Consider the following 27,651-nt stretch of genomic DNA (forward strand, 5'->3'; position numbering starts at 1 on the left):
GAATCCCCCCTGATGGATTTTCTCTCTCTCTGTGTCTCACGGCTGGAATAAAGCAAATAACAGTACTTGTGACTTTTTTTTTTATATAGAAAGTCACAACAGTTCTCTGGGTTTCAGGCTGTGGATGCCGGGCTTTAAACAAGCTTAACCTGCTTATAAACCAGACCCAGATCTCTTTCTTTTCATCTCATTCTTCTGTCTGCTTTTTATTTATTTTTTTACAAATTCTTCATTATTCCCAATGTTGTCCAACTTCTCTCCTTAATTCTTCTTGGATATATCCCCTGGGAAAGCTGTTTGATTTTTAGGAACAGGGTGAAAGATTGATTGCGAAGCGGCATCTGTTAATTAGCACCTCAAGTTTACTAACATTACTTTTTAGAAGGTCTTAGAAGGGAGAATGGTATGACTTGCATGATCTGAACATAAGGATGCCTTTCCTTGTCTTTGTTCCTCTCTCCCCATCACTCTTTTTCCTCCTTTTATCTCTCCATCCGTAGCAATTAAAAAAAAGAAAAAGAGGGATTTGCTCCATAAAACTCGGACATTTCCATATGTTAGATACCAGCAAGGGGGGGTGAAGTGGATCAGCACCAGCCAACGTGGGTCCTGGAGCTGTTCACGCCAGGTGTGGGCCTGGGCGTCTGGCGGGGGGTGAGGATAACCAACAAATAACAGCAGCTAAATGAAAGCCAGATCGCCGGTGAGGCGATGAGAATCCGATTCTCGTGCCAAGGAAAAAACAGGCTCCTGCACAGAGCGGCCTGCTTTATCCCGTCAGCGTCGGAAGAAAACCTTTTGCCAGCGTTTTGTTTTTCCCCCGCCACCTCTCCTAGTTCTCTGGTCATCACAAACGCGACAGGTCAGGATGCAGCTCAGAGATGTCCTCCCCACCCTTCCTTCTTCTCAGCAATGAAGGGGCCAAATGATTCAGTCCTTCCATTGGCAGAAGCCTCATTTCCTAAGGAACAGAGTCAGACACCCATTAATTACCAGTGGATGCTGGGTAGCTGCTGAAGCTATTTTGCAGCTTAAATAGTTTGTGCTGGATTGGGCCAAATGTAGTTTCATTACAAAAAAAAAAATGACAGTGATTAAATAAACATAAAATTAAAAAAAAAAAGAAGTGTCTATTTGGATATAAAGATATATTCAGGTTTGAATGTGTTTGCGTATAGCTGGTTTTGAATGAGGCTTGGACAAGTTTCTGGAACCACTGTTAAGCCAGGGAATGCAATATTTTTACTGCAGGCCGCTAGGAGTGAACAACAGGGACTGGATCTCCCCATTAGGATCTGTTGTGAACTTGCTCCTGAGGGACCTGGCTTGGCCACTGTCAGAGACAGGATACCGAGCTCGATGGGCCTTGCTCTGACCCAACATGGTGCTTCTTGACTGTGCATCCAGCTTCCCTCAGTGAGTTCTGTAACCGGTGGAGTCTTCTCAGCTTTCACTCTAACTCCGTGTCACATTAGAATGCCAGAGTAGTGATACAGACATCTCGCTAGTAAGCAGTATGTCAACTTGTTGACAGCCTAAGTGGAATAGATCAAAACTCAGTCGCTGTCTGCTTGTTACAGAGCAGGTCAAAAACAAGAAAACAAGCGCCAGGACAAGGTTGGTATTTTCCACCTTTGCTTTGTAATGACTCGGTAAACTGCAAGCTTTACCCTTCTGCTTAGCACGGATGTCGCCAGTAGCCTTCAACTGGAATCAGTGGCCGCGTACCTGTCCTTCCTGCTTCCTCTCTAGCCTACAGCGTGGTGGTCCATTAGATAACGCTTTTATTCTCGCCACTCAGGGGTGATAACTTGTTTGCAGTAAAGCCTCAACTCACACCCCATTTAGCATAACAGGGAGTGGGTAGAAGGAAGCTCTGACTCTGATGGCCAACAGCTCTGCTGCGCTGATTACAGTTTTATGCATTGCGTTTGCTTAAAATAGGGGGCAATAAAATTGTAAAGTTTGCAGGTATTTTCCCCCCTGCTGACTTGGTACCAGTTTTCAGAGAGAAATGGCCCACATGCCTTGCCTTTTAAAACTGCCCTGGGGAAAATGTTCCTGCACCGACTTGCTCCTGCTTTTCTGTGGACAATATTTCCCTGAAAAACAAAGTGCACAGTTTGAAAAATGCGAAAACCATTTATTTATTTATTATTCATAAAGCACTTGATATTCTACCTTTACCAACTGGTCTTAAGGTGGATTACAATCAAATTTATAATCAGATTCCTGTTCCCTTTGTATATTGGTTTACAATTAGCATAGAGAACACAAAAAGGAGCCCATGAAAGAGGGGTAAATCAGACATGGTTAGAGGTGCAAGGAGGATTGTGGTGGTCATTTAAGGAGCAGCATCAGGTTTAAAATACCATGTGTAGATTGGTAATTATGTAGACAATATCTCTGCCTGCATTTGGCGACAGTGAAAGCTACAGTGTACTGATCTTCCACCATACCCGTGGATTTCCTACATTTCTCTCCAGCGCTGTTGAAATTCTGTTCCCGGAGGTTTTTGGGGTTGTTTCACCCTTTGCTCTATTGCTGGTAGGCGTAAGGGTCATAACACCCACAAAGACCCTGGCTAAAATCCAACCAGTTCTGCAGACAAAAAAAAACCACATGGAACTTCTGTTAAGTCTAGCTTCATGCACTGAGAAGGCAGAGAGAGCGAGAGCGTTCCCAGTAATACAATCACAGTTTATCCCAGCAGAATACCACTGCTGTCATGGCAGTATGCCTAGGCAGACAAGCCCAGTACTGGGAGTAGAGAGGACCCTAGTGTGATCAGTATTATGGGATATTGGCAGATGATGGGGATGGAAGGCTGCTCGGCTCCTGCTTAAATTATAGGCGTAGTTCACTGCTGCTTTTCTCATTCTCTGTGAGAAAAAAAAATCTTAGGGAATCAGGCCCTGGGTGTGCTAAAGACATTCACACGCTGCAACCATGTTTCCTCCTTGCTAGTTACATATTCTGCTTCTTAGGAGTAAAAACCTCTGGTATTACATTGCAGATGTCCCCAAAAATGTGGTTAGACCTGCAGTACAATACTGGAGACGGGGGAGGCCCCCGAGAATCTGCAGCTTCTGACCAGACCCACTGGCATAGCTTTATGAGTAGGGTGATAAAATTACATTTTCAGCGGAGTTCTTGGCATGACCGTGTGGCTATGGGGGTATCACGGAAAAACAGACCTCTTAAGGTGCTTAGTGTAGTTAGTGTAGCTGGGTTTAAAAAAGGATTGGATAAGTTCTTGGAGGAGAAGTCCATTACCTGCTATTCATTAAGTTGACTTAGAAAATAGCCACTGCTATTACTAGCAACGGTACATGGAATAGACTTAGTTTTTGGGTACTTGCCAGGTTCTTATGGCCTGGATTTGCCTCTGTTGGAAACAGGATGCTGGGCTTGATGGACCCTTGGTCTGACCCAGCTTGGCATGTTCTTATGTTCTTATGGGTCAGATGTCTCAGGTCTACAGTAGCATCCTTCCGGGCTATGGCATTGTGAGCAAAGAGCTTTGTATGGGGATGGTGCAGGCTTTGAATGAGATACATTTACTTAAGTGAAGGCGATAAGGAACTCGCCACGGTTTCCATGGTCCAGGGAAACCACAGACCTTTGGGTGCTGAATTTGTGGCAGCAGGGCAGGATTTTATTAGCCTTGGTCCCTGTCTGGATCGAGGCGCTGCACTTAGCACTGGTGTGCATGCTCCTGTGAATTGCTGGGAAGGGATTTTCTGTTTCGTATTGCAGTCCATGTCATTGTTTTCCTTTGGCTCTTTTTTTAAACTATGAACTGAAATGCTGCCAGCAAGGTTATGAAAGACTGAAACTGAGCAGGTCTCTCAACCCCTCAGCAACAAGTATTAAAAAAAAAAAAAATGGAATAGTTGCTTATGGTAAGAACAAGAATAGTGAAATTGGGTGAGGATGGCAGGGCGATATTGTGCGAACAGTGCCCAAAGCACAGATTGGTGGACAAAGCCCTTAAGCGTCTCAATTGCTGGTAAACCTTATTGGAAAAGATATCTACACCTTAGTGAATACAGTGTGGGCCTACATTGTGCAAAGGGTTAAAACATAAATATGGGGAGAAAATAAAGAAGAAAAAGATAACAGTGCCGGAAAGCTGGTTTTTTTTTTTACATATCTGCAGCCTGATAGCAGAAGTGGGAAGATCCCTTGGCATTAAATATTCCAGTTGCAGCAGCAGCTGTTTAAAATTGATGTGCTAGACTTAAAAATAGGACAGAATAACACATTTTTGAGGCCTGTTCTCAAGGGCCCAGTTACATTTGCATTTTTATGTATCGCACATCTTGAAATACAGAAGTATTCTTAGGCTTATTGAAGTCAAAATAATTGTAAGATCCCAAGTAAAAGAAGATTTCGTGGCAGTCATTTATAATCTGACTTGTTATGTATTTTTTTTTTTTTTGGAGAATTCTGGACGTGAATCATATCCCAGCTTAAGGAAACTGAAGCTCTGCCCCGGCTTTTCACTTTTTAGAGATCCATTTCAGAATGGCAAAATTCCAAAGTCAAATGACGTCCATGGACCTCAGCCCAGTTCCTGCTAAATATAATGTCCATGTCATAAAACCATGGAAAGGCTACGCCTTATTGACCATTTCAATATGTGGCTGGAAACCTGGGGTAAAGAAGGTGGCTTTAGATATTCAAGACTAGGCCCATGCATAGAAAAGTAAAAAAAAACAAACTACATGGTAAAGAGGGCCTACGTCTTTCTGAGGCAGGGAAAAGAATCTCAAGTGAGAAATTCAGATCATACGTCATCAGGTGTTTAAACTAGAGGGGTGGTGGCAGATAGAATGTCGCTGCGTCCCATCCCCCCCCCCCCACAAAAAAGATATGAAATAGGTAGAGACAAGAACAAAAGAAATCAGCTCAATAATCCACTCTACTCCAGCAAAAGGGCAGAAAAGGAGGCAAAGAGGAACAGCTGGAAACCTAGGAGAAGAAATGCTTGTAGTCTGGGCAGGCCCTAATGGTGGACGCAGATGAATGTGGTTGCTATTACAGCAATGTGGTTAAGTGAAGTCTTATGAATGGAAGACAGCCATACCGGGCTCTAATCTGTTCAGGAAGGATTGAGATGACAGGAAAGGGGAAGGAGCAGCTCTTTATGTCAAAAATAATATCCAAGCACCAGAAATGAAGGGAGCAGGGGGGGAGAAAAGGAGGAGACGCTGTGGAACATCTGAAAGAGAGACAAAGGGGCTTCCAGTTACACTGGTGCGCTCTACAGGCCTCCGACTCAAGAACTGGACCGGGATCTGGCTTCCAGTTACACTGATGCGCTCTACAGGCCTCCGACTCAAGAACTGGACCGGAATCTGGCTTCCAGTTACACTGTGCACTCTACAGGCCTCAGACTCAAGAACTGGACCGGGATCTGGCTTCCAGTTACACTGTGCGCTCTACAGGCCTCAGACTCAAGAACTGGACCGGGATCTGGCTTCCATTTACACTGGTGCGCTCTACAGGCCTCAGACTCAAGAACTGGACCGGGATCTGGCTTCCAGTTACACTGGTGTGCTCTACAGGCCTCCGACGCAAGAACTGGACCGGGATCTGGCTTCCAGTTACACTGGTGTGCTCTATAGGCCTCCGACTCAAGAACTGGACCGGGATCTGGCTTCCATTTACACTGGTGAGCTCTACAGGCCTCCGACTCAAGAACTGGACCAGGACCTGGCTTCCAGTTAAACTGGTGCGCTCTACAGGCCTCCGACTCAAGAACTGGACCGGGATCTGGCTTCCAGTTACACTGGTGCGCTCAACAGGCCTCCGACTCAAGAACTGGACCGGGATCTGGCTTCCATTTACACTGGTGCGCTCTACAGGCCTCAGACTCAAGAACTGGACCGGGATCTGGCTTCCATTTACACTGGTGCGCTCTACAGGCCTCAGACTCAAGAACTGACCCGGGATCTGGCCAAAGACGTCCAGAAGGTGGACAGGAAGGGAGATCTGTTGCTGCTGACTATTTTAACCTTCTAGATGTGGCTTGGAGTATCCTTCTGTTGAATCTATAAGAAGCAGAGAGAGATTGTGGATGTCCTTCAAGGGACTCTGCTCAAACAAATGGAGATGAAGGAGAGGACTGGGGAAAACACCGAATTAGATGACAGATCAGTTAATGCTAGAAATGTTTCAATAAGAAGTTTTAGTCACTATTTGGTGAATAGAAGATGAAGGCCTATGGACTTTTCTATACAATATTAGCAGCCTTGGTGGGGGGGGGGGCACTAAATAAATGATTCTATTACTTGTGTAATGAAGACCTCTTCAATTTATGACAGGATGCCATGTATCTTTTCATTACAGAGGAAGCCATCTCTGTGATTGCTTTTCATGTGTGTGTAGGAACCTTTACCAACATTTGATCCCCACCTTTAATTTTAGAGAATATATTTACTTCCAGTGCTGGTTTAACAGCACTGGAAATTGAAGTTGTTTCGTAATCTGGAGAACTACAGCGTGGGTCAGTAGTATCCTGCCAGGGCGATTCAGGCTTACTGCTCAGATAGTCCTTAGCCTCTGCAGAGATTGTCAAAGATACCAGATAATGGCAAGTAGTGAGTATCTACAGGTATATCTGTGCACAAATAGTGAAAAGTCTCAGGTTTTTGCTGCAATACTGCTTAAATCTTTTTAATACATAATAATGCAATGATAGCAAGTTATTGCTTTAGTCTGCAAAGTTGCAGGCTGTATTCATTCAGAAGTTTTGTTGTTTTTTTTTTGCCATCATCTTGGATGGCTCGTCCAAAACCTTACTAGGTGGATCTTTCCTCATTAAGGAAACAGAATCATTCCACAGTACAATACTCCCATTGAAAGTGCCAGGAAGGTCATGAGATCTCTAACTACATTTTACTGGCAAGAAAACATATGTGTGTGTGTGTATATATATATATACACACACACACACACACACACACATATGTTTTCTTGGGGCAAACCAATGACCAGAAAACACTAAAATTCACACATACAGAATACACACATACACACATATACATACAGAGAAGAGAGACAGAAAGGCAAACCAATGACTAGAAATCAAGAAAACACATGCACACACCGAACATATGTATATATATATACATAGAGAGAGAGAGAGAGATGTGCATAGTTTTTTGTGTTCGTGTCGTTCTTTGTTTTTCAGCCGCCATGGAAAATGTCAATTTTTTCGGTTCGGGTCTTTTTTTTCGCAAAAAATCGATTTTTAGTTAGTGCGTGCTAACTCCCCGTTAGCGCGTGCTAACTCCCTGTTAACGTACACTAACAAAAACAGTTAGATTGTTACCTTTTTGTTAGTATGCGCTAACGGGGTGTTAACGCGCACTGACTCCCGTTAGTGCGCACTAATCAGAAAAACGAATTTTTGAAAAACAAAATGGGAAAATCCAGCTCTTTTTCGGGCTCCCTGAAACATGCCAAATTGGAGAATTTCATTGAAATTTTCCAATTCTGCAAAAACGAATGCACATTTCTAATTATATATATATATAGAGAGAGAGAGAGAGAGAGAGAGAGAGAGAGAGAGAGAAGAGCGAGAGAGAGAGAGAGAGAGAGAGAGAGAGAGAGAGAGAGAGAGAGAGAGAGAGAGAGAGAGAGAGAGAGAGAGAGAGAGAGAGAGAGAGACAAACTATAGACTGTGGTAGCCTGATAGGGTATTATACTGAAAAAGACAATATTTCATGAAATGTAGTATTCTCCATTTCCCCTCACTTTATAGCTCCTCCCCCTACCCCCATCCCATATGGCACACCTGGACAGTACCAGGAACCCTTGCCATCCTCCATGCTTGGAGGGAGGTCTCCTACAAGATGGTCCCTCAGTGTTGCTATATGATCAGTATAGGGGCCACCATGACAATAGACCTCTTCCTTCTTGGGATGAAGATCAAGCGCATTGCCTCAGAGGTGTGCCTGACCCCAGCTAGCTCTGCTGGACAGGAGGCTCATATCCCAAGTCACCTGTGACTCCTACAACTCGCTCGGAGTTGAGATTTGTTTTTTCCTTTGTCACCTGTTACTGGTTTCTATCTCAGTCACTAAATATAGTTTCTTTTAATGTTTTGATGACAAACTGTCTCCTTTTTTTTTGCCCCCTCCGACTCTCATCCATCCTCCTGTCTATCTATTCTTTCCATGTTCAGCTTCCTAGCTTTGTCCTCTGGCACCCAGCTCACCACTTCTCTGTCTACCATATGCTGTATAATATCCTCTCCAGAGGATGTCACTATTGTTTTCTGCAGTCAAATAAATTCATTAAAATTGTTTCAGCACTAAACAAGACCCTTTTTTTTTCTTGGCAATTCCCTTTAGCATTGCTCTGATGTTCACACAAGTGGAAAAAACAGAAAGAAGAAAGTGGGACACAGTTAGCAAATCCCCCCATCACACACAGCTTGCTTGATCATGTTAATTCTTCCTTCCTTCCCTTTGTAGTTCTTGCCAACATGGAAAACCCAACATCATACGTAGCACAGGTCAGGATTTGCACAATCTCACACAAAGGCCGCATAATAAATATAGAGCAAGAGAGCACCTTGGTGCCAGCAAACGATTTCATAACTATTAACTATGCTGTGATTTATTTCCGAAGAGTCAAGAGGCAGACTTTGACTAGCACAGAAGGCCCTGCGGTGCAAAACCTCAGTCATATGCAGCAAGTCTGCTTTGGAACTTAACTCTTCACGTAACTTACTCGACGAACTCTCTGCATCTGTGAAACCCGCCACACCGTAATACTGTATAATTTGGTGATGGTTTGTGATTTTAAAAGTATTTGAGTTTCATATCTGTTTTTTATTAGGCACGTTTTGCTGGGGCAAGAGCACCTATTGTTGACCATGGGTCCGTCTGTCTGTTAGCCCCGTCCATTCATTACGTGTTATGGAAGTCACTGTGGATTTCTGTAAAAATCCACTGAATGTATTTTGCAGAAATTCAGTACAAGGGATGGGGAATACAAGTTGGGGGAATTTTGATTTTGGTTTGAATCGGTGAAACATTTCAGTTACTTGACAGCTGTTACTACTACTGACCCCTGGGGCATCTTTCCTGCATCCCAAAGGGGTATTTTCTGTAGGAGACGGAACTTGATATATGTATATTATATGCATATGTGTGTGTGCATGAAATATATTAGGATCTGCGTAGAGAGGGTGATATGTAGGTCAGATGGAACTGCTCACACAGAAAATTAACTCCTTTGAATATGCTGTTGTTGGGATTTTTTGCTTCATGTGTTCCATTTTAAAGGCCCAGAGTTCCACATCTGCATGGTGTGTGGTGTGGGCCATAATCCTACCTATGCAGGCTAGTCAGCACTTTAATGTGAGAACAGGGAAGCTGGGTACAATCTCTGCTCCAGTGTTGGTTTGTTTTTTCACCCGCATGCGTACAGTCCAAATATACTTTCCTTGTTCTGTGCTGCCATCTTCTGTTCTCTGGCCTAAAAGCTTCAGGTCGGTGTTGAGAGTCAGCAGCCCGTGAAGCATGTGCTGACCTTTACAGTAAAATAATGTTTGTTTTCTTAACCAAAACATTACAGCATAGTGCGATCAGCCCAGCCCTGTGAAGAAAAGGGGACAGATCTGTGGGATAGTTCATGGCTGGCCAAGCCTCTCCTCTGAGCGTGTTTGTACAGGAAGTCGGACACAAAAACAAACGGCAACCTGACACCTTTTAAGTGCAGAACTTGAATTCTTGTCCGATCCAGTCATTGCACTGCTAAAAAGGGAAAAAAAAATGTGCACCAACAGTGAGGGCAGCAAAGTCTCATCTAATAGAGTTTTGTTTTCACGACTTCCAAACATTACTATTCAATCTTATATTGGGCGAGTGGCGATATGCAACAACGGTTTACAGGACTGCAGAAATAGGAGTTCATCTTTTTTTTGTCCAAAACACAAATTCTATGAGCTCAAAATATTTTTCATAAATTTTAAAATGGCCTTAGTAGCTAGTAATGGACTAAGGTCTGCAACCAAGTTTTATTTTTAATATATTAAGAAGGGGGAAGTGTAGGGCCGATTCGGTGGCTTTGCACTGCCATGTGGAGGAACCGGGGCCTGAATCCTGGATCAGGACCTTTGCTTCCCGAATGACCAGGAAGTCTATTCACCGGGATGCTGCAGAGATAGCACTCACAGTCCCTGGGGGAGGAACCAGACATTGCGCAATGGAGACAATCTGGATTTAGGGCCCATGATTGCAGGCTCCCAATGAGGGCTGTAATGGCTGGATTGAAGTAAGCTAAGAGGATGAAATAGGGGGGCAAAATCCCCAGAGTAGGTGCAAATGAAGGCTCCTGGTGCCAGATCCCATGATTGGTGCTTATTGAGCTGGAAGCCCAAAGGAGGAGGAAGAGGAGGAAAATGCCAAGTCAAAAAATTTCAGCCATTTTGCAAAGCTCTTCGCATTGATTTTAAGGACCTTGTGAGATTGACATTCAAAGGGTTTGTCTGGGGAACTTTACGAGTTACCCAGCCAAAACCCGAGATTTCCCCCTGCTTTGTCGCGTAATTTTGTCCAAGCAACTCATTAGCAGCAATATGGAGCTGGGTAAAAAGAGGTGGAGATGGAGGCTGAAGTTAGCCAGGAAAGTCTGGTCAGAAAAAATCTGTCCCCTAAACATATTCGGAGAATTTGAACTGGGTATGTGCAGCGGAGCACTTCTCCGGTTATGTTCCGCTGAATGTCTGAGGAAACTGCTCCGGGCAACGTTCCCGCTCATCGGCCTGCTGAATGTCAACTTCTGCCTTTAAAAGTAAATGCCAATTGCAGTCTAGTAGAACAAGGGCGCACGTTCCAGGGGTAAAGCAGAGGAATACGGATTAAGATTACTGAAACTATCAGAGGTGCATCGGTGGACTGATCTGCCAGAGGAAGTTAGGACAACAAACTGAGTAAATGCATTGCATTGCAAAGAACATTAAACAGGTTTTTAAAGAGGATAACACAGGCTGGGGTGACATCCTCTCTGTCAGTAACATGCCTGAGAGGAGCAGACTGATTGGGGAAGGATTTTATGAAAGCTTTCGTTACAGGAGAGTTGGATATTTTTTTTTTTTGTAAACCATTCCTGCTGCCTCCTACATGGACTTACAGATCAACACAGGCAGCTCCATTGGGTCATTAACAATAGCCCTACCACATGCGGCATGCATATTCAGAACTCATGCACTAATTTAAACAATTGGGTGAGAACGGGTGAGATAGGAAAAATGGTCCATGAGTGCCTCTCCTCACTGCCGCAGTGTTGCAGCATTAGCGCAGTGGATCACTTACACTCAGTTTAAAGTTGAAAGATCTGTGTGGTCCATGGGCTTCAAATTACATCACTCCAATGACTAGTCTCTTGGCCCAGATGGAAGGCACAAAGTTATTTCCTGACTTAAACAGTAGTGGTTAGAAGTCTCCTTGGATCGGTGACCAAGAATGACCCAGTTGCTCATTCATTAATTTTTCCTGTTACTTCCCTTTTGTTACTCCATTATTACCTAGAGGTGTGTGAAGTCTAGCGAGAAATGGCTAAAATTCTTCCCTTGTGAGATCAGGGGAAAAAAAGAACCCAAGGCAGGGAGGGGGAGGGGTCAAAGTCTTCCAAGAATGCAAAACCTACCAAATTGAAAAATAGATAAAAACAATGAGGCACAGCGAAGCAAACCCAGAAAAAGAAAATAGTAAAATGTACCTAGAGAGGTCAAAGGATTTGTCCGGCTAAGACCCACACTTGAACAAACCTGGGGTTTAAATATATCCCCCTCAATGACCTGACAAATTTTAGTCGGAGAAGTCAGTATCCAGCTAAAACTTGGGCGCATAAAAAACAGGCGGACCAGGGATATTCTGGGATGCAGCAAAGTTATAAACAAGTATATTCAGTAAGATGTTTATCCCCCTGAATATCCGGGTCAAGTTATCCGGCTTATTTGAGGAAGGGGAGTTGCTCCATGAATAGCCCTGTAAAAACCCTGGAGCTGTGCATGTCATACTTTTCTGATTGGTTTCTTGCTAGGGGCATTCTCTGAGCCTTTTTAATCGGTATATATGTCTTACTGAGCTCCTCTGCTGAGGTGCGCTTAGTTCACATTTTCATGGTTTTTGTACTCTTTGTCTCTGAAGTTTGTTCTCCAGCTTCCAGACTTTTGCAAAGTAACCACTGTTAACAGTATTTGAAACCATCCTCTTTTCAGGCCTCTCTTCACAGGGTCTGATTTTAAAAAGCATTCACTCAAGTAATAATTTTGAAAATTATTGCAATATACCCCATTGAATAGTCCATAGGATTTACTTGCATACGTGCATTTTACTCTTTTGGAAGTTGCTACAATAGTATGTTACATTTACAGGCGCAACTCCTTTGAAAATTACCTCCTTAGGTTTTAAGTTATCCTAAATCTGTCGCTAATGTTAACCTTTGTTTCTTTTCTTTTCGTTAGGTCTTTCTAGAAGTGCCAGTCTTTCAGAAAAAGAGCTAAAAGAAGCCAAAGCCAGAAGTCAAAAAATTGCGGCTCAGTTAACTACTCCGACAGCCACCAGCTCCAGAGGGGCGCTGCTTTTTAACAGGCGCAAACAGAGAGTGAACAGGTTCACCTCAGAAGGAAGCAGAGCCGGTGCAACTGAAGCAGTCACAGAGGAGAAGCAAGGAACTCTTCACCAAAACCATGGAAAGGAAGACAGCTTGAAACGTAGCTCGTTACACGAAGCACCGCTGAAAACATTATTGTGTTCTGAAAAACCTGGACTGCTAACACCCGAGAACAACATGGAGGAATATGAGGAGAACAAGACAGAAATAGAGAATCTTGGAAATATAAAGGATTTTCAAAAGAATGAGGATAAAGGTGAGGAGATTCTCTCCTCGGAAAATATGAAACAATCCAATGAGAAGTCCTCTCCTAAAGAAGCAAACAGTATCCCTATTAGTTTTTACTTAAAGGAAAACACAGAGAAGGCTTCAACAAATGGAATACCTGAGACATGTGAACAGAAAAACATGCCACTTGCTGACAAAGGAAAGAATGATGGGCAGAAAAAGCAATATTGTGAAGTTCATCTAACTTTGGCTAAACCTGCCTCAGTGGCAAATAGAACAGCCAGGCCATTTGGGAATCAGTCCCCAGCAAAGGTAAATCTTTCAACCGATAAAGGTCCCATGGTAGATATTCCTCCACCACCCACTTATGCAGAGACCTTGGTCAGTCCTCCTCCAGCAAGTTGTGTGAGATCACCTCCTTCTTATTCTGTTTTGTATCCAACACCAGCAGAGCATAAGTCTCATGCCCCCAACCTTTCTAGCTATGGAGAAAAGAAACCCACACCCATGCAAAAATCAGGAGTCTTGGAGGATTCCATGGTGCGTCGATCAAATAAGAAGTCCATGTTCACCTTCATTGAGAAGCCAAAGTTATCTCCTAATCCAGACCTCTTATCTTTAGTTCACAACACGGATGAAAAACAGAAGCAGAGAGATCATGGAGAAGCAGTTCCTGAAGAAGAGCCTTTTGCTCTTGGAGCTGAAGCATCCAATTTTCTGAATGATAGCGCATCAAGAAGAGGGAATAATCCTTCTGCTGATATTGTGCCAGCGTGGTCCTCATGCCTAAAATCTCCAGATTTCCATGCTAAGCCTCCACCAAAACCTAATCAAACACTCTCAGAAGCTAGAGGAAAAGGAGCTGAATTATTTGCCAGAAGGCAATCAAGGATGGAAAGATTTGTCATTGAGTCCCCAACACATCATGACTCTGCAAGGTCACCTTCTCCCACCATGTCATTGCCTCCCTCTTGGAAGTATGCCTCAAATGCTCCTGTGTCTTCTGTAGCATTCAAACAACCAGCCAAGTACCTATCAAGATCTCCAAAGCCTCTACCAGCACATCTCATTACCAACGACACAGCAGAAAGTGAGCATTCTCAAAAGGAGTTAGAAATCTCAAAGCGTCAGCCATATCAACTTCAGCCTTCTCTGTTTGTCCTATCGCCATCTAAAAGTCCTGTCAGTTCTTTGCCTAGAGCTGCTCCTCCTCCCAAACCCGTGATTCCCAGTGCATATCGTTTAACAAGACAGACCTCTTGCCCATCTCCTCCTCTACCACCTTCTTCTGTTGTTCATTCTTCAGGTCCATTTAAGCCAGATAGACCACCATCCAATCCTTTGTCTCCATCCTATGGTGGCAATGTTGGAATTATGCCCCGAGACACCAGAACAAACTTTGGAGGAGTACCTGAAGCCACTGAGATTCCACTTGCATCTCCTGTTCCTTTTTCACCAACCAGAGTGATGTCACCAAGAGCTAAGGGAGTCATCCAAGCTCCAAGACCTTCTTTTTCCACCAAGCAAGCAGGAATTGAATCCCAGGTGTGGAAGCCTTCTATTTATTACAAGTAATCAAATTTACAAATTTGTGGTTTTACTTTAGGCTCAACTAGTTGGAACCATCTTTGATGGGTAATTGTTACAAACAAGCAGAAGCTTGAAGGTCTTGAGTGCCATCATACTATATTTCTGAAACCAGATTTCTAATGCCATTTTGCTTAGTCATGATCCTCTCTAAGGTACTTACTGATAGTAAATGAGGAGAATTTCAGTCTCTGATCTATCGCATTTCCTTTAGAGAGGATGGTTATGAAAGGAATGCTCCTCTCTTTAAAAGTCCATGGAGATTACACAATAGGATTAGGTGTCAAGGTCTCCAGCAAAGGCTGTGCAGCCAAAGCCTATTCATTTCTTAAAGACACTTTCCAAGGGTGAGGAATTCTTGTGTATGGAATCAACACCACAGTGTAAAAAACAGAACAAACTGAGGAACTGTGAGAGACAAGGAGATTATCTTTCTCTAGCTGAAGAACTTTGGAAGCTGCCTTCTTTTCTCCTGCTCAGCTTCAAGACCTCTCTCAGCATTGCATTTCTGGCACCACTTTTCTGTTTTTCTTTCCTGTTGACTTTATCTGCACGTTTACATACTGCTCTGTTTTACATTCTCTCTCTACCGTCTGTAAATCATCAGGGAGCTGCATGCATTTCATTTTCCCTGCTGATGATCCTGAAAACCTGTACCTTGTACCAAAGAATATCCATAACGCTGCTCATCTTCTGGCATATGCTGTAATGCCACTCTGCTTCCTCACCTGTTTCCTTTCTTCTCCTTTTCCTGATTCTTGGAGTCTGCAGTTTAAATATAACCAGTCTAAGTAATGATACAAGCTAGATTTACCCGGAAGGAATGATATGCAGTAGCAGGATGAGTGGATTGCAAATTTATCATAATATTTGTATTTGTTTATCCAACATTTATGGCCCACTAGTCTGAAGAAAGCTTGCTTGTAGTGGGTCACATAGTTAAAAACAAAGTATAATGGTGAACATGAAACATAAAAATACTACACAACACACATCCAATAAATAAAACAGCCCAGATTCCAAAGCGGAGACTACAACAACCAAAATCAAGCAGCACAGGCGCCATCATATGGCTTATTCATAAATCTCCTTGTGAAAAAGCCTAATGCAAAAAGTAAACTTTGAGTATTTTTTCTGAAAGTCCAAATCAGACTTCTGATGGAGATCCAAGGGCAAAGGGGCTCCATGAAACTAGCCCTGCTATGGATAAATAATCTAGCATGAATTTTGGCCAGACGAAAGGTAGAAACTGATGTGATACAAAGAAATCCCCCACTCCCCTGCAGTGACTGAGAAGGAACATTTTCAGTTACTAGTACGTACAGGTATTCTGGTGCATCCCCATGAAACGTCCTAAAGGCCTTTATGTGCAATTTTAAAGTTTCCTTGCCATGGAAAGGATAGCCAATACTGTCCTGCTAGGATGCGCAGCTAAGGTAAAAACCTGGATTCGCATGGCTAGAAATCACTGTTACCTATCAGAGTCATGGATTCTACCACAGCGAGTTTAACCCCATGTGTTCAGAATACTATGCGACACGTTACATAGGACTGTCAGCTGTGTGCCACGTCTGTAATTACAGCATTCATCTGTTAACCCCTCTGTAAAAATGTGTTTAGATTTTACTTCAGCTCTGCCACAAAACAATCTTTCTTGTTTTGAATTGATAGACACACACACACACATATCTGGCCAGATTCGCGCGTAAGTGGGCCACACGGGAGCTATGTGAATTTTAAATATCTGGGAAGGGCACACGTATATCTATGTACGCTGGCAGAACATGGCCAGCACTGATGTGCATAGCCTCTAATCTGCCTCAGCTGGTGCATGCCACTTTGCCACAACTTACCTAGTTAGGTGCAGGAGTCCATGAACGGAGAGACAGACTTTTTTATAGGGCTCAGTCCGATACTCTATATATGGACCATTGTAAGGGGGCAGTGTTACAGACACAGAGAGGTATTCATTTTAATATTGATATCAGTAAAGAATTTTAGACCTTATAAGCGATGAAAAGGAGTTGATTTGTATAATGCAGCTAGCAGACCCTGCAGTGTACAAATCAACTCCTATTGTTACAATTGTCATCACTTATAAGGTCAAGATTTCTTTACTGATAATTTTAAAATGAATACCTCTCTGTGTCTGTAACAACGCCCCCCTAACCCCAACCCACCTCCCGAAAATAGACCCCAAATTAGTACCCCCTTACAATGCTCCATATATAGAGTATCAGGATGAGCCCTATAAAAAGTCTGTCTGTCTGTCTATCTGTCTGTCTGTTCACAGACTCCTGCACCTAACTAGGAGCTGTAGCAAAGTGCGTGCACAAGATGTGTGTGTACAACTGCAGATTTGTGCGCACACTCAGCCCTTTTAAAATCTACCCTTATACGTATAACTTGTTATGGCACTTTAGAGCAGTTTAGCAGAGTTCCCCCAATTTATAAGTAAATGCAGAACCTCTGTCGTGAATTGGGCATCTATTTGAAGAAGTCCTACAGAATACATAGTACTTCCATCACAGATATAACCATACGAAACAAGAGAAAAGCGTGTGAAGATTGGTAACGCCGTTCCAAAAGTAAGAAACTAGTACTCATGTGGGTCTTCAAAGTGTGCAGGAAAGCCGTTTATTTGTAAGTCTTGTTGTACAAGGTACAGTCCCCCAACATGGCCGTGTTTCGCCGATCGGGGGCTGCATTGGGAGGGACTCACACAACCAATTATATAATCGGGAAGAAAAATTCCTAAAGTCATATAACGACACACATAGGACCGATGTAATAGGTAAATAGGATCTGATTAATTGTGAGGTTTGGCGAAGCCACCCAGTATAATGTCCCAATGTGGATGGTCGGAGAACCACGCCCTTCAGCATAGAGAGTCCTGCACACTGGTTTCAGACTGGTTTTAAACTGCAAAAGTAAGCATCTCCAATCAGTATGGAATACAATTCAGCCCGGTTTGAAAGGATTATACGAGTACCGCTCCCTCTGTGAATCATCGGGGATCTCCCTTCTCTCTTTTACTGGTGCATTTCAGAAGAGCTCAGGTCCGGCTTTGTGGTTTTTGCAGACATAACTGTTTTGGCATGTTTTCTGACGACTAATTTGCAAGTCATTAATAAAGTTGGCATGGGGTGCTTTGTACATAGCTTGAGAGATTTTTGTACAAAGATGGCTGGGATCGGGATTACTCACTTTGGCCGCACAATACTTTCTCCCCTAGCCTCTTAAACCTGAGGTCCACTGAACCAGCCATGCACACGGCCTCCTCGCAGCTCTTTTAACATATCAGTAGGTACGCGGCTGTGACACTGTACAGGTTTATCCAGCTACGAAAAGAAAGTAAGGGAAGTCAGATGCGGTCATTTTTTTTTTTTTTTAACCAGTATATAATTACAGAAAAGCAGCAATTGCAATCTGGAATCCATGGTTTACAGAACACAGAATCCTAGATGATATATGCAGACAGTAAGTGTAGATGCAAAGCTGTTTACTCAGTGGCACTTGGCGAACAATCCTTTTTTTTTTTTTAAACCTGTCTCACTTCTGCTAGCATCTGAGTGACGTTTCAACAGTCATTCAGGTATTTCAGCTTTTTCTGATCATTTTGGCAGTCAACAATTTCATATTTACATGAGCAGCCAATGGTAAGATTCACTCAGAGTATTTCTGTGCAGAATGCTGCATTCTATTCCAAAGGAAGGTTTGGAGAAGTATGACAGGGGAGGATAGGGGAGTTTTATCGATGGACATGTGCCTTTAATCCCATTTTTATGACTGACCCATTTGCTCCTCCAACAGGATAACCAACTGTGCGTCAACACACATATTCTTGGCCTTCATTTATTTTAAACTTGGCTAGCCAGAATTTCTAGAATTTGTCTTCCTGCACTTTTTTTTTTTTAATTTAGGCATCACAACTGCAGTCTCCCGAATGGTTTCTGATAGGAATTAACAAAAGAATCTGGGTAAAAATGTGCCCAGGTTCACGTACTTGCCAGTTAGCGTATGTGACTCACGTGGATGCAAAGCCAGTCACTGGCATTTATTTATTTATTTATTTAAAGCTTTCCCATGCCGACGTTCATAAAACATATGACATCGGTTTACATAGAACTCGGGTTACTTAACACAGAAGCAGAAAGCAAAGTTAAAATAAAACTAAGAGGTGAAAGGAGACAGAGATAGGTAGAGATAAGAGGGGTACCAGAGAGGGGTAGAGGGTGAAAGGGTCTGATGGTTTCATTATTCAGAAGAATTTATACAGTGATTGTAAAACAAAAAGGGTTATATACAAGGTTGATACATCAGGTTAAAAATACAGAGGATTACATACAAGTAATATGTGGCAGAGGGTGCTAAACAGCGTCATCTACAATTCGGAGGGGAGGAGGAAAAAAAGGGGGGGGGGGGTGAGGAAGGGAGGCGGTGTTCTAGGTGCAGATCTGGGGTCATGGAGTTCCATAACTTGGGGCCTGGTAAGGAGCAGGCCCGTTCCTTGGTAGAGGTGAGGTGGAATAGCTTGGGGGATGGAGTGCGGATGGATCCTTTGTAGGCGGCCCTGGTGGCTCTGTTAGGTGCACTATAGTGCAAAGAGCCATTAAGCCAGTGAGTGTGCTGATTGTGCAGGGACTTGTGGATGATGGCGAGGCTCTTGTGGATTATTCTGAAGTGGATAGGGAGCCAGTGTAGGTCCTTGAGGATAGGAGTAATGTGCTCCTTTTTGCAGATATTGGTGAGGATTCTGGCTGCTGTGTTTTGGAGCATTTGGAGGGGTTTAATGGTGTTCTTTGGGAGGCCAAGAAGAGGGCCTTGCAGTAATCAATTTTTGAGAACAGAGTGGTTTGGAGGACGGTCTGAAAGTCATTGAAGCGGAGGAGGGGTTTTAAAATCTTTAGAACCTGAAGTTTAAAAAAGCCGTCTTTTATAGTGGTGTTAATGAATTTTTTAGGTTCCACTGATCATCCAGAGTGACGCCTAGGTCCCTTACTTGTTGGGCGGTTGATGCATTCAGTGTGGACGGAGTGGGGGTGGAGGGATGGCTTTTGTCCGGGGAGATGAGAAGTTCCGTTTTTGCTGGGTTGAGAGCAAGATTGAGGTTGGTAAGGAGCAGGTTAATTGAGTTGAGGCAGTGGTCCCAAGTCTTAAGTGCTTTAGTAATGGATTCAGTTATGGGGATGAGGATTTGGACATCGTCCGCATATATATAGTGGGTAAAAGCCTTGATTAGATAGGAGTTGGCAGAGGGGGGAGGAGGTAAATATTGAAGAGTGTAGGTGATTTCTCTGATAATGCAGTTATTAATTTATGTACACACATTTGATTTTCCAACTTTTCCAAATTTGGTCTCAAGATGGATTACAATAAATTTAAATAAACAGAGGCATCCGAGTAGCTTACAATCAAGCAGAAATGTGCAATGAGACTTTCATTGGGATCTGTGAATAGTTTAAGACCCAGCTAAGTCCCTGTTGTGCATTGCACAGGCCCTCATTGGGAGTTCAGGTAGCTGGGCCAGAAGAAGGTGGAATGCTTTTGCTTTTTATCTGAACTTAAGGCAGCGTGTCTCCAGATGCAGGGTTAGTGGTTCTTTGTTCCAAAATGTTGGTGCTTAGCAGCTGAAAGCGTAAAGTCTTGTGCAGGACAATCTGGAGGTGGTCAGCAGAGGAGAGGAAAAAAAGAGCCATTTTGGAGGAGCAGGAGCCCCTTTGAAGGCGTGTAAGGGGAGAGAAGAGACAGATATTCAGAGGCCTGTCCATTTGAACTTTTGAAGACAACATAGAGAGTTTTACATTTTATCCTGCTTCCTACTGGGATCCAGTGAGGTTGATGTACAATAGGCTCAATATGATCGGTTGCTTTTGCACCTACAAAACTTCTTGCGGCAGTGCTTAGGAGCGGGAGGTGATTCACCCCATATTGTGAGATGCCGCTGTATAGGGAATTGCAGTAATGGATTCTGCTGGTGATTGGTGCATGGAATACAATAGCAAGATTGTGATTATGAAGGAAATTGCAGAGTCGGCGGATCTTATGCAGATACATGAAGGAAGGCCTTACTTCAGAGGTCTGAGGATCCATTGCGAAGTTTTGGTTGTTTATCCCCTAAGTTATGAACTTAGAATGTAAGGTGGTACTTGCTAGTGAGGGATTGTAGGGGGTGACCTTGGCAATTGAGTCAGAGGAGTTCCAATTTTGATGGATTTAGTCTGAGTTTGTGATTACTAAGCCATTTGGGCTGCTGCTGTAAGACAGTTATTAAGCTTGCTAATGGATGAGGTTTGATTAGATCCTGTTTTGATGAAGTGTATGTCACCCCTCCTCAGTTCAAGAAATCAAATGACATCAAGACCGATGGGTCAATTAGTGCCTGCTGGTATTTTCCAAGTACCATACATACTAGTGAGCATCATAAAATGTTGTGAGGGTCACCATAGATTTATGTTTATGCTTATACTGTTTACTGAACAGCATAACTCCTAACACAGTCCTTCATTAGTGATGTCATACCTTTGACCAATGATTATCCAATTCTATTATATTATTTCTGGAAGTCTTGCCACCACAAAGAACGGTTAATAAAATGAAGGTTAATAAAAGTTCAGCCTATTTTTATTATATTACACTTGAAATTATTAAGCAGAGATAGTGTGAAAATAATAGAATAAGCAGTTCCCATTCACCATTGCATTGGATTAAGAAGCGATTCAGCTAGGCAGTTTACCCTAAACTCTCCGATGATGTCATGAGATAAAGTTCCGCAGCTGGAGATTACTCCTCTGAACCGAAACAGAGAAGCAGCATAAACAAGTCAGAACGGGAAAGTGTGACAAGTCGTCGTTTCTCCTTCCTCTGGTAGCCCCCAACCACAAACCAGTGCTGCCAACTCCTTGCTTCACGAGCATATGCTTAACTAAAGTAGGGGGCTGGGTGAGAGCCTGATGGAGATAGTAGCAGCAAGGGGTCGAAACGATAGGTGGGGCCATCAGTGCCCGTTCCTCTCCCAGGCCCGGATTCCCATATGGAAGCCAGGATAGGGTGGGGACCTGGGAGAGGAACGCCTACTGATGGCTCTGCGCGCCAATACAGCCCCTTGCTGCCGCCACTAGTGTCGCACCGGGCCTTGCATTGGCCTCCTGCTTTAGTAAGAATATCCCCCACAGGACAAGGGACAGTGGGGGGGGGGGGGGAGGTGGCAGGGCCTGCACTCCCTACCATCCATCCCCTGCTGCTGGCAGCTTCCGTCTCCCCGCTCTTTGGGCTTCTCTGGCCACTCGTGCTCAAACACATGTGCGCGGATGGATGGTCAGACAGACGGATGACCCTTCTAAGCCAGGTGCTCTCGTTTGTCGTGAAACGACGCTAAAAAAGTGCTGAAGGGGCTGCTCAAGTCACTCGGTGACCACTGATCAATGCTGCAGCAGAGACCGGCGCTGAGAGGTCACCCGGGTTTTCTCTCTCTCTCTGTGGCTGAGCTGGCCTTGAAGCCCAGGCATGGCAGAAAGGTGGGCACGGATTAGGAGGAGCATGGCAATGGTTCTTCCACAGCTCCGTCCAGGAAATCCTGGAACCAGAGAGCGGCAGCTTGCTGGCCTCTTGCCTGGAATAAATGCACCATGAATGTGGCTGAGTGGAAATGTTTGAAAGGGCTTACATGGGGAGTCCCCGGCACATAAGAAATGCCATACTGGGTCAGACCAAAGGGCCATCAAAACCAGCACCCTGTCTGCAACGGTGGCCAATCCTGGTTACAAGGATCCAGTCGTGGCTCATAAATAGGGGATAAGCAGTGATGTTCCAAAATCTACATGGCTAATAGTGGTGATTTATGCACTGTTCCATGTGAAAAAAGCAGGAAAACAAAACCCCATTAATATGATATAAAACCACCAACCAGCCTGCATCTTACAACATCTTACTGATGAATGGCTGTAGGTGACTATGTTAGCATCATCAGTGGAGACTGGGCAAGTGATAACACATCTCAGTATCACATCCACTGCGTGTAAACCATTGCCAAACGCAGCTGTTGGTCCTTTGTGAAATAAAAAAAAAAAATAGCCAAACAAGGTGATAAACCTGTTATAAGACAGAAAGCATGAAAAAATGTTTCTTGACTTCCTGCGTCACGAATCTTATTCATTTTCTTACAGATGTTATGCACCAATTACTTACATGTTTTCTGGTCCCACTCTTCAGTATGCTGGTCATAGGAACAAATTTGCACGCAGTCACCAATCAGTGTTTGGCAATGGATTAGAAGTCAGAGAAGGGATATTGTATCGCTGGCCCAGCCTCCTCCGCTGGTGCTAACACCATCACCCACAGCCATTAGAAGATGTCCTAAGGTGCAGAGTAGTTAGTGGCTTAGTATCGTGTATTCATAGCATTTTGTCTCCCCACTTCTGTCACTTGATTTATTTCAGTAGGGGCATCTACTCTGCTTTCATATTTGTTTCATGGACTTTTCCTTCAGGAACTTGTCTAAATCCTTTTTAAACCCAGCTGTGCGAACTGCTTTCACCATATCCCCTTGATTAGGAAAAGCTACCACAATAAATTAAAAAAAAACAAAAACTAGAAATGCCAGCAAAGAATTCTAACCCTGTTTTATTGTTTGCAAACCCTGATGAAGGATATTAGAACATAAGAACATAAGAACATGCCATGATGGGTCAGACTAAGGGTCCATCAAGCCCAGCATCCTGTTTCCAGCAGTGGCCAAATCAGGCTGCAAGTAACCAAACATTAAATAGATCCCATGCTACTGATGCTGGCAATAAGCAGTGGCCATTCCCTACTAATTCATAGCAGTTTATAGACTTCTCCTTCAGAAACTTGTCCAAACCAGAACAACACACTTAGGAGGGACAGGAAAGAATTTTGCCCACAAGATCAGAAACAGGCAAGCATTTCACAGCAGACAGAGCATGAGACACATGGAATCAGACTCCTAAATAAACAAGCGTGGCCCTAAGTCAAACTGTTCCCATTTTTTCATTTACAGTACTAAACAAAAAATAAAAAATTGAGCTCTTCTGGCTGCATTCATCTTATCAATATATTGCAAGTCATAAGGAGATTCAAATTCAAATTTGATTTATAAATAACTAATAATGCCCAGAAGATGATCATGGTACAAAATGGGGCCTGACAGAATACAGTGCGTTTTCTGCTCTGACTTACAATCTGCAGAGAGAATTCTTACTACTGCGGAGAAACCCTCTGATGTGTTATTAAACTAAATTATAAAATGAATTGACTAATTTATAAATGGAATGCACGGCTCTTCAATAATAAAGACATAGCGAAGCACCTCAGCCTAAAAGCCTTACAATACATTTGGGGTCCGAGTCTAGGTCTTTATTGATTGTATGCCCTCTCTTGCATTATTCCCTACATGGTGTGCAAATTAGTGTTACTGGATTTTAATGGGACAAGAGTGTTGAAGGTATTTACGCTGCATGATTACATGGAGGAGATCGCTTTGTTTCAAAAACATGCCCAATTTGTTGACTTACATTTTTTTGAAGTGTTGGCATTGAGAATGGGTCTTTGGACAAAACAAGCGCCATTCTAGCATTTCTCTAATCATCATCACCTGTGACACAAATTTGAATGAAATTGGATAAAAGTTTCAAAAGCTGTTGGGAAGGGGATAAACACACAGGAACACTTAGGAGGGGACTATGATACCGTTATTTGATAGAAATCCATCTCTCTCTCTCTATCTATACATTAGTTCCTTCTATCCTATTCCTTACTGCAGTCACGGTTTAGTTATGGAAACCCCCACCCTCACGTGTGAGTGCTGAGAATAAACGCCACGCCCCAAGGGCAAGCATTAGAAACCATTCTCTTTATGCCAGCTGTGAATGGCACAGGGACAGTTCACCTTCCACTGATACTGCTTCAAAGTGCTTCTGCTTGCATTTCCCAACGTTTAATCTGTGATGTCGACCACTGTGGAAGTGGCTGGCTCTGTGACATAAATAACCTCTGGTGAGCTAAGTAGAATACTCCAAAGCAGTACCTTCAGGCTCCAAAACCAATACATAATTATTAAATAAAGCTGATTTGATAGTGGCTCAGTAATAGATAAAGCATAAGTATGCACAGATGGGGAAAATCATGAAAGGCTGAGGATTCCAAGGTAAAATTACTCATTAAATATCCCCCAGTCATCTAAACAGATCACTGGAGACCTATTTGTTATTTCAGTCCAGTAAAGCGCACAAAATCAGGGTTCTGCCGTATGATACGACGACTAATATGGAAGCACAAGAGCAGCAAACAAGCGTACAGAACCACCCTAGACCTTGGCAGACCAAGCCTGTCTGCTGGTACTGGGACTGACAGAGATTCAAACGTTACACATCCAGTCCTGCGGATGTAGAGGTCAATATTCAGGGCCGACATGGTGGTGTCTGACTATCCGGCTCCACTCAGTAGTAGACCAGATAACTGCTTATCCGGCTAAGAAGTTAGCTGGCTAAGTGGTGGGCTGGATGGGGGACATAATGGGGAGAAGTTATTTATTTGACTAACTTAGGGTAGGATTCATCATTCCTCGTGGAATGATGAATCCTACGAAAAAGGGGGCAGGGGGGCGGGCCTGCAAAAGGCCGCAGCTGTTCACACTGCGGCGGAGTGATTTTGTCAGACGCGGTGCGGCCGGCTGCAGCCTTTCGCAGCAAATAACGACACCATAAAAGGTGTAGCTATTCGCCGTGCTACTGCCGCCGATAATGTTCCTCACATTATCGCCAGCAATGGTGCCGCAGCCGACTCCTCCCCCTCCCTGCCCCGACTCCTCCCCTCCCCGACTTCTCCCCTCCTGCTAATTTAAATCCTATCGCCCTAATGCACACGATAAACCTTTAGTAAATAACCCCCTTAGCTGGTTAAGTGGCGACATTCACATTTATCAGGCTAACGGGCCGATATAGTAAAAGTCGCGGGAGAGCAGGCAAACGCCCGCTCTCCTGGTGCGCGCACAGGCCACGCTCCTGTGCGCACGATTTAGTATTCAAATGAGGGCCCATGGTAAAAAGAGGCGCTAGGGACACTAGCACGTTCCTAGCGCCTCTTTTTTGACAGGAGCGGCGGCTGTCAGCGGGTTTGACAGCCGACGCTCAATTTTGCCGGCATCGGTTCTCAAACCCGCTGACAGCCACAGGTTCGGAAACCGGACGCCGGCAAAATTGAGCGTCTGGTTTTCAACCTGTGAACCGCGGGCTGATTTTAAATTTTTTTATTTTTTTATTATTTTTTACTTTTGGGACCTCCGACTTAATATCACCATGATTTTAAGTCGGAGGGTGTACAGAAAAGCAGTTTGGGCTAATTTTTGAAAGTAAAATGTGTGGCTTGGCTGGACATTTTACTTACTGAATCGTGCGGGAATACCTAATAGAGGCATCAACATGCATTTGCATGTTGTGGGCACTATTAGTTTCGGGGGGGGGGGGGGGGGGTTGGCCGCACGTTTTCGACGCGCTATTACCCCTTATTGAATAAGGGGTAAAGCTATCGTGTCGAAAACGCGTGTCCAAACATGGGTTAACAGTGCGCTCCACCGGAGTGCTCTGTACTGTATTGGCCTGTAAGTTAGCCGGATAAGATAGACCTGGTATTGAGCAGGTCTAAAATTAGCTGGACCTTTAAAGTTATCCGGGCATATTGACTGGTGTGAATGCACCACTGAATATCCTGGCTAAATTAGCCAGATAAGTCCATTAGCTAACCCGTGCTGTTTTGAATATGGACCTCACAGTGACCAGCATAGAGAGAGTGGCTGAGAACAATCTCATGGGTGACATCAGGTAATTTGGATCTGCTGTATATTGCTTTTTTACCACATAAGTGTCGTCGTTAATTCAGTGTGTTTTCGGCAACGCTATGAAACGAATGCCGCAGCCTTTATATTACCCATTGAGTTAAACCTAGCAGAGGGCTAACAAAGAAGCAACTCTACCTTTCTGCACATAAGAAGGAAGACGTTTGTGTTGCATCCAGTTGTTTGATTCCATTTGTTGTGAACAGTTTAAAATGACGCCGTAGTATTTGAAAAACACACCGAATTAACGATGACACTTATGTGCTAAGAAGGCAATATTCAGCAGATCCAAATTACCTGATGTCACCCATGAGATCGTTCTCAGCCACAATTGCATTCTTTATACAGTAGCCCCTGAAGCAGCTCTATACATAGAGCAAAACTCGGCCAGAGTCGGGCTGAAATACTGTGGAAATAAAGCTTTTTGACTACACACCGATCTCATCCTTTCTTTTGGTCGCTACACGGCTATATTGGATTGGTTTCCAGTTTGTTTTGGGGTCTATAACAAAATTATACAGAGCCTGAAATACAAACCCGACACAGAGAAATTTGAAAGGCACTCAAAATGATCTTGCGATAAATGTGATAAATCAGTTCATTACAGCCTGCCCACTGGCACAATAGCAGTGCTGTGCCTGCCAAGTAGAGTTCCTGGGTTTGATTCCCGGGTCAGATCATCCATCCCCATATTGGCTGGGGCTGGATGCTGATGACACAGCACTCAACCCCCCTGGGAGGCAATCATAAAGGCCGATGTACTAAGTGATGAAAAATGTCACTAATGGGATGTAACGCCCAACTCCCCAATGAGCGACTGCAATTCGAAATCAAGCTTAGCTTGTTAAATATGAATTATTTCAATGAAAATGCCTTCGTGGGAGGATTTTCACAAAAAATATCCCACCACCTTGATGAGGGATATTTGCTTTCATTTCCAGCAGCAACAGCAACATTTTACCCAAAAATTTGCTCCCCAAGTTAGTCACAAGAGGAGCTGACTTTTGTGTAGAATTGCCAGAAACCCAGGGGAAATTCCACATCGGCCTCTGAGCCATCACACAACTGTGATGCCTAGAGGTTGGATTTAGGGTCCATGCTTGCAGGATTTTGGACAGTGCGTGGCTCCCGGTCGTTGCAAATGAGTGGACTAAGTAAGTCGGGAGGGGGCATAAAAGAGAGGGCCATGGCCCTGCTCGCAAAGGAAGGCTTGTGGCAGCAAATACCGGCCCTGGGTCTAATTGAGGTGGAAACCCACAGGAGCTGGAAAAAGCTGCCTGGTCTACAAAAAAACAGGTTTCTATATTTAATGAGCTGACCAGAGCCAGAGCAGAGTTGGTGGTCAT

The 27,651-nt window shown here is 43.7% G+C and overlaps 1 protein-coding gene across 2 annotated transcripts in view; it reads left to right on the plus strand.

Annotated features, from left to right (window-relative positions):
* The window catches only part of SYNPO (synaptopodin), an 82,424-nt gene that overhangs the window by 47,083 nt on the left and 7,690 nt on the right, over positions 1 to 27,651 (plus strand). Inside the window, exon 3 of one of the 2 annotated variants that reach the window (XR_003853472.1) lies at positions 12,491 to 12,623. Coding sequence is in view for 1 of the 2 variants with exons in the window: in XM_029583968.1 (XP_029439828.1) it covers positions 12,491 to 14,412 (1,922 nt within the window). In the remaining variant the exon portion in view is untranslated. Of the gene's footprint in view, positions 1 to 12,490; positions 14,413 to 27,651 lie in introns of those variants that run through there. The other variant, XM_029583968.1, reaches the window with a different exon arrangement.

This window comes from Rhinatrema bivittatum, chromosome 18 (genome assembly GCF_901001135.1).
Source record: "Rhinatrema bivittatum chromosome 18, aRhiBiv1.1, whole genome shotgun sequence".
NCBI lineage: Eukaryota > Metazoa > Chordata > Amphibia > Gymnophiona > Rhinatrematidae > Rhinatrema > Rhinatrema bivittatum.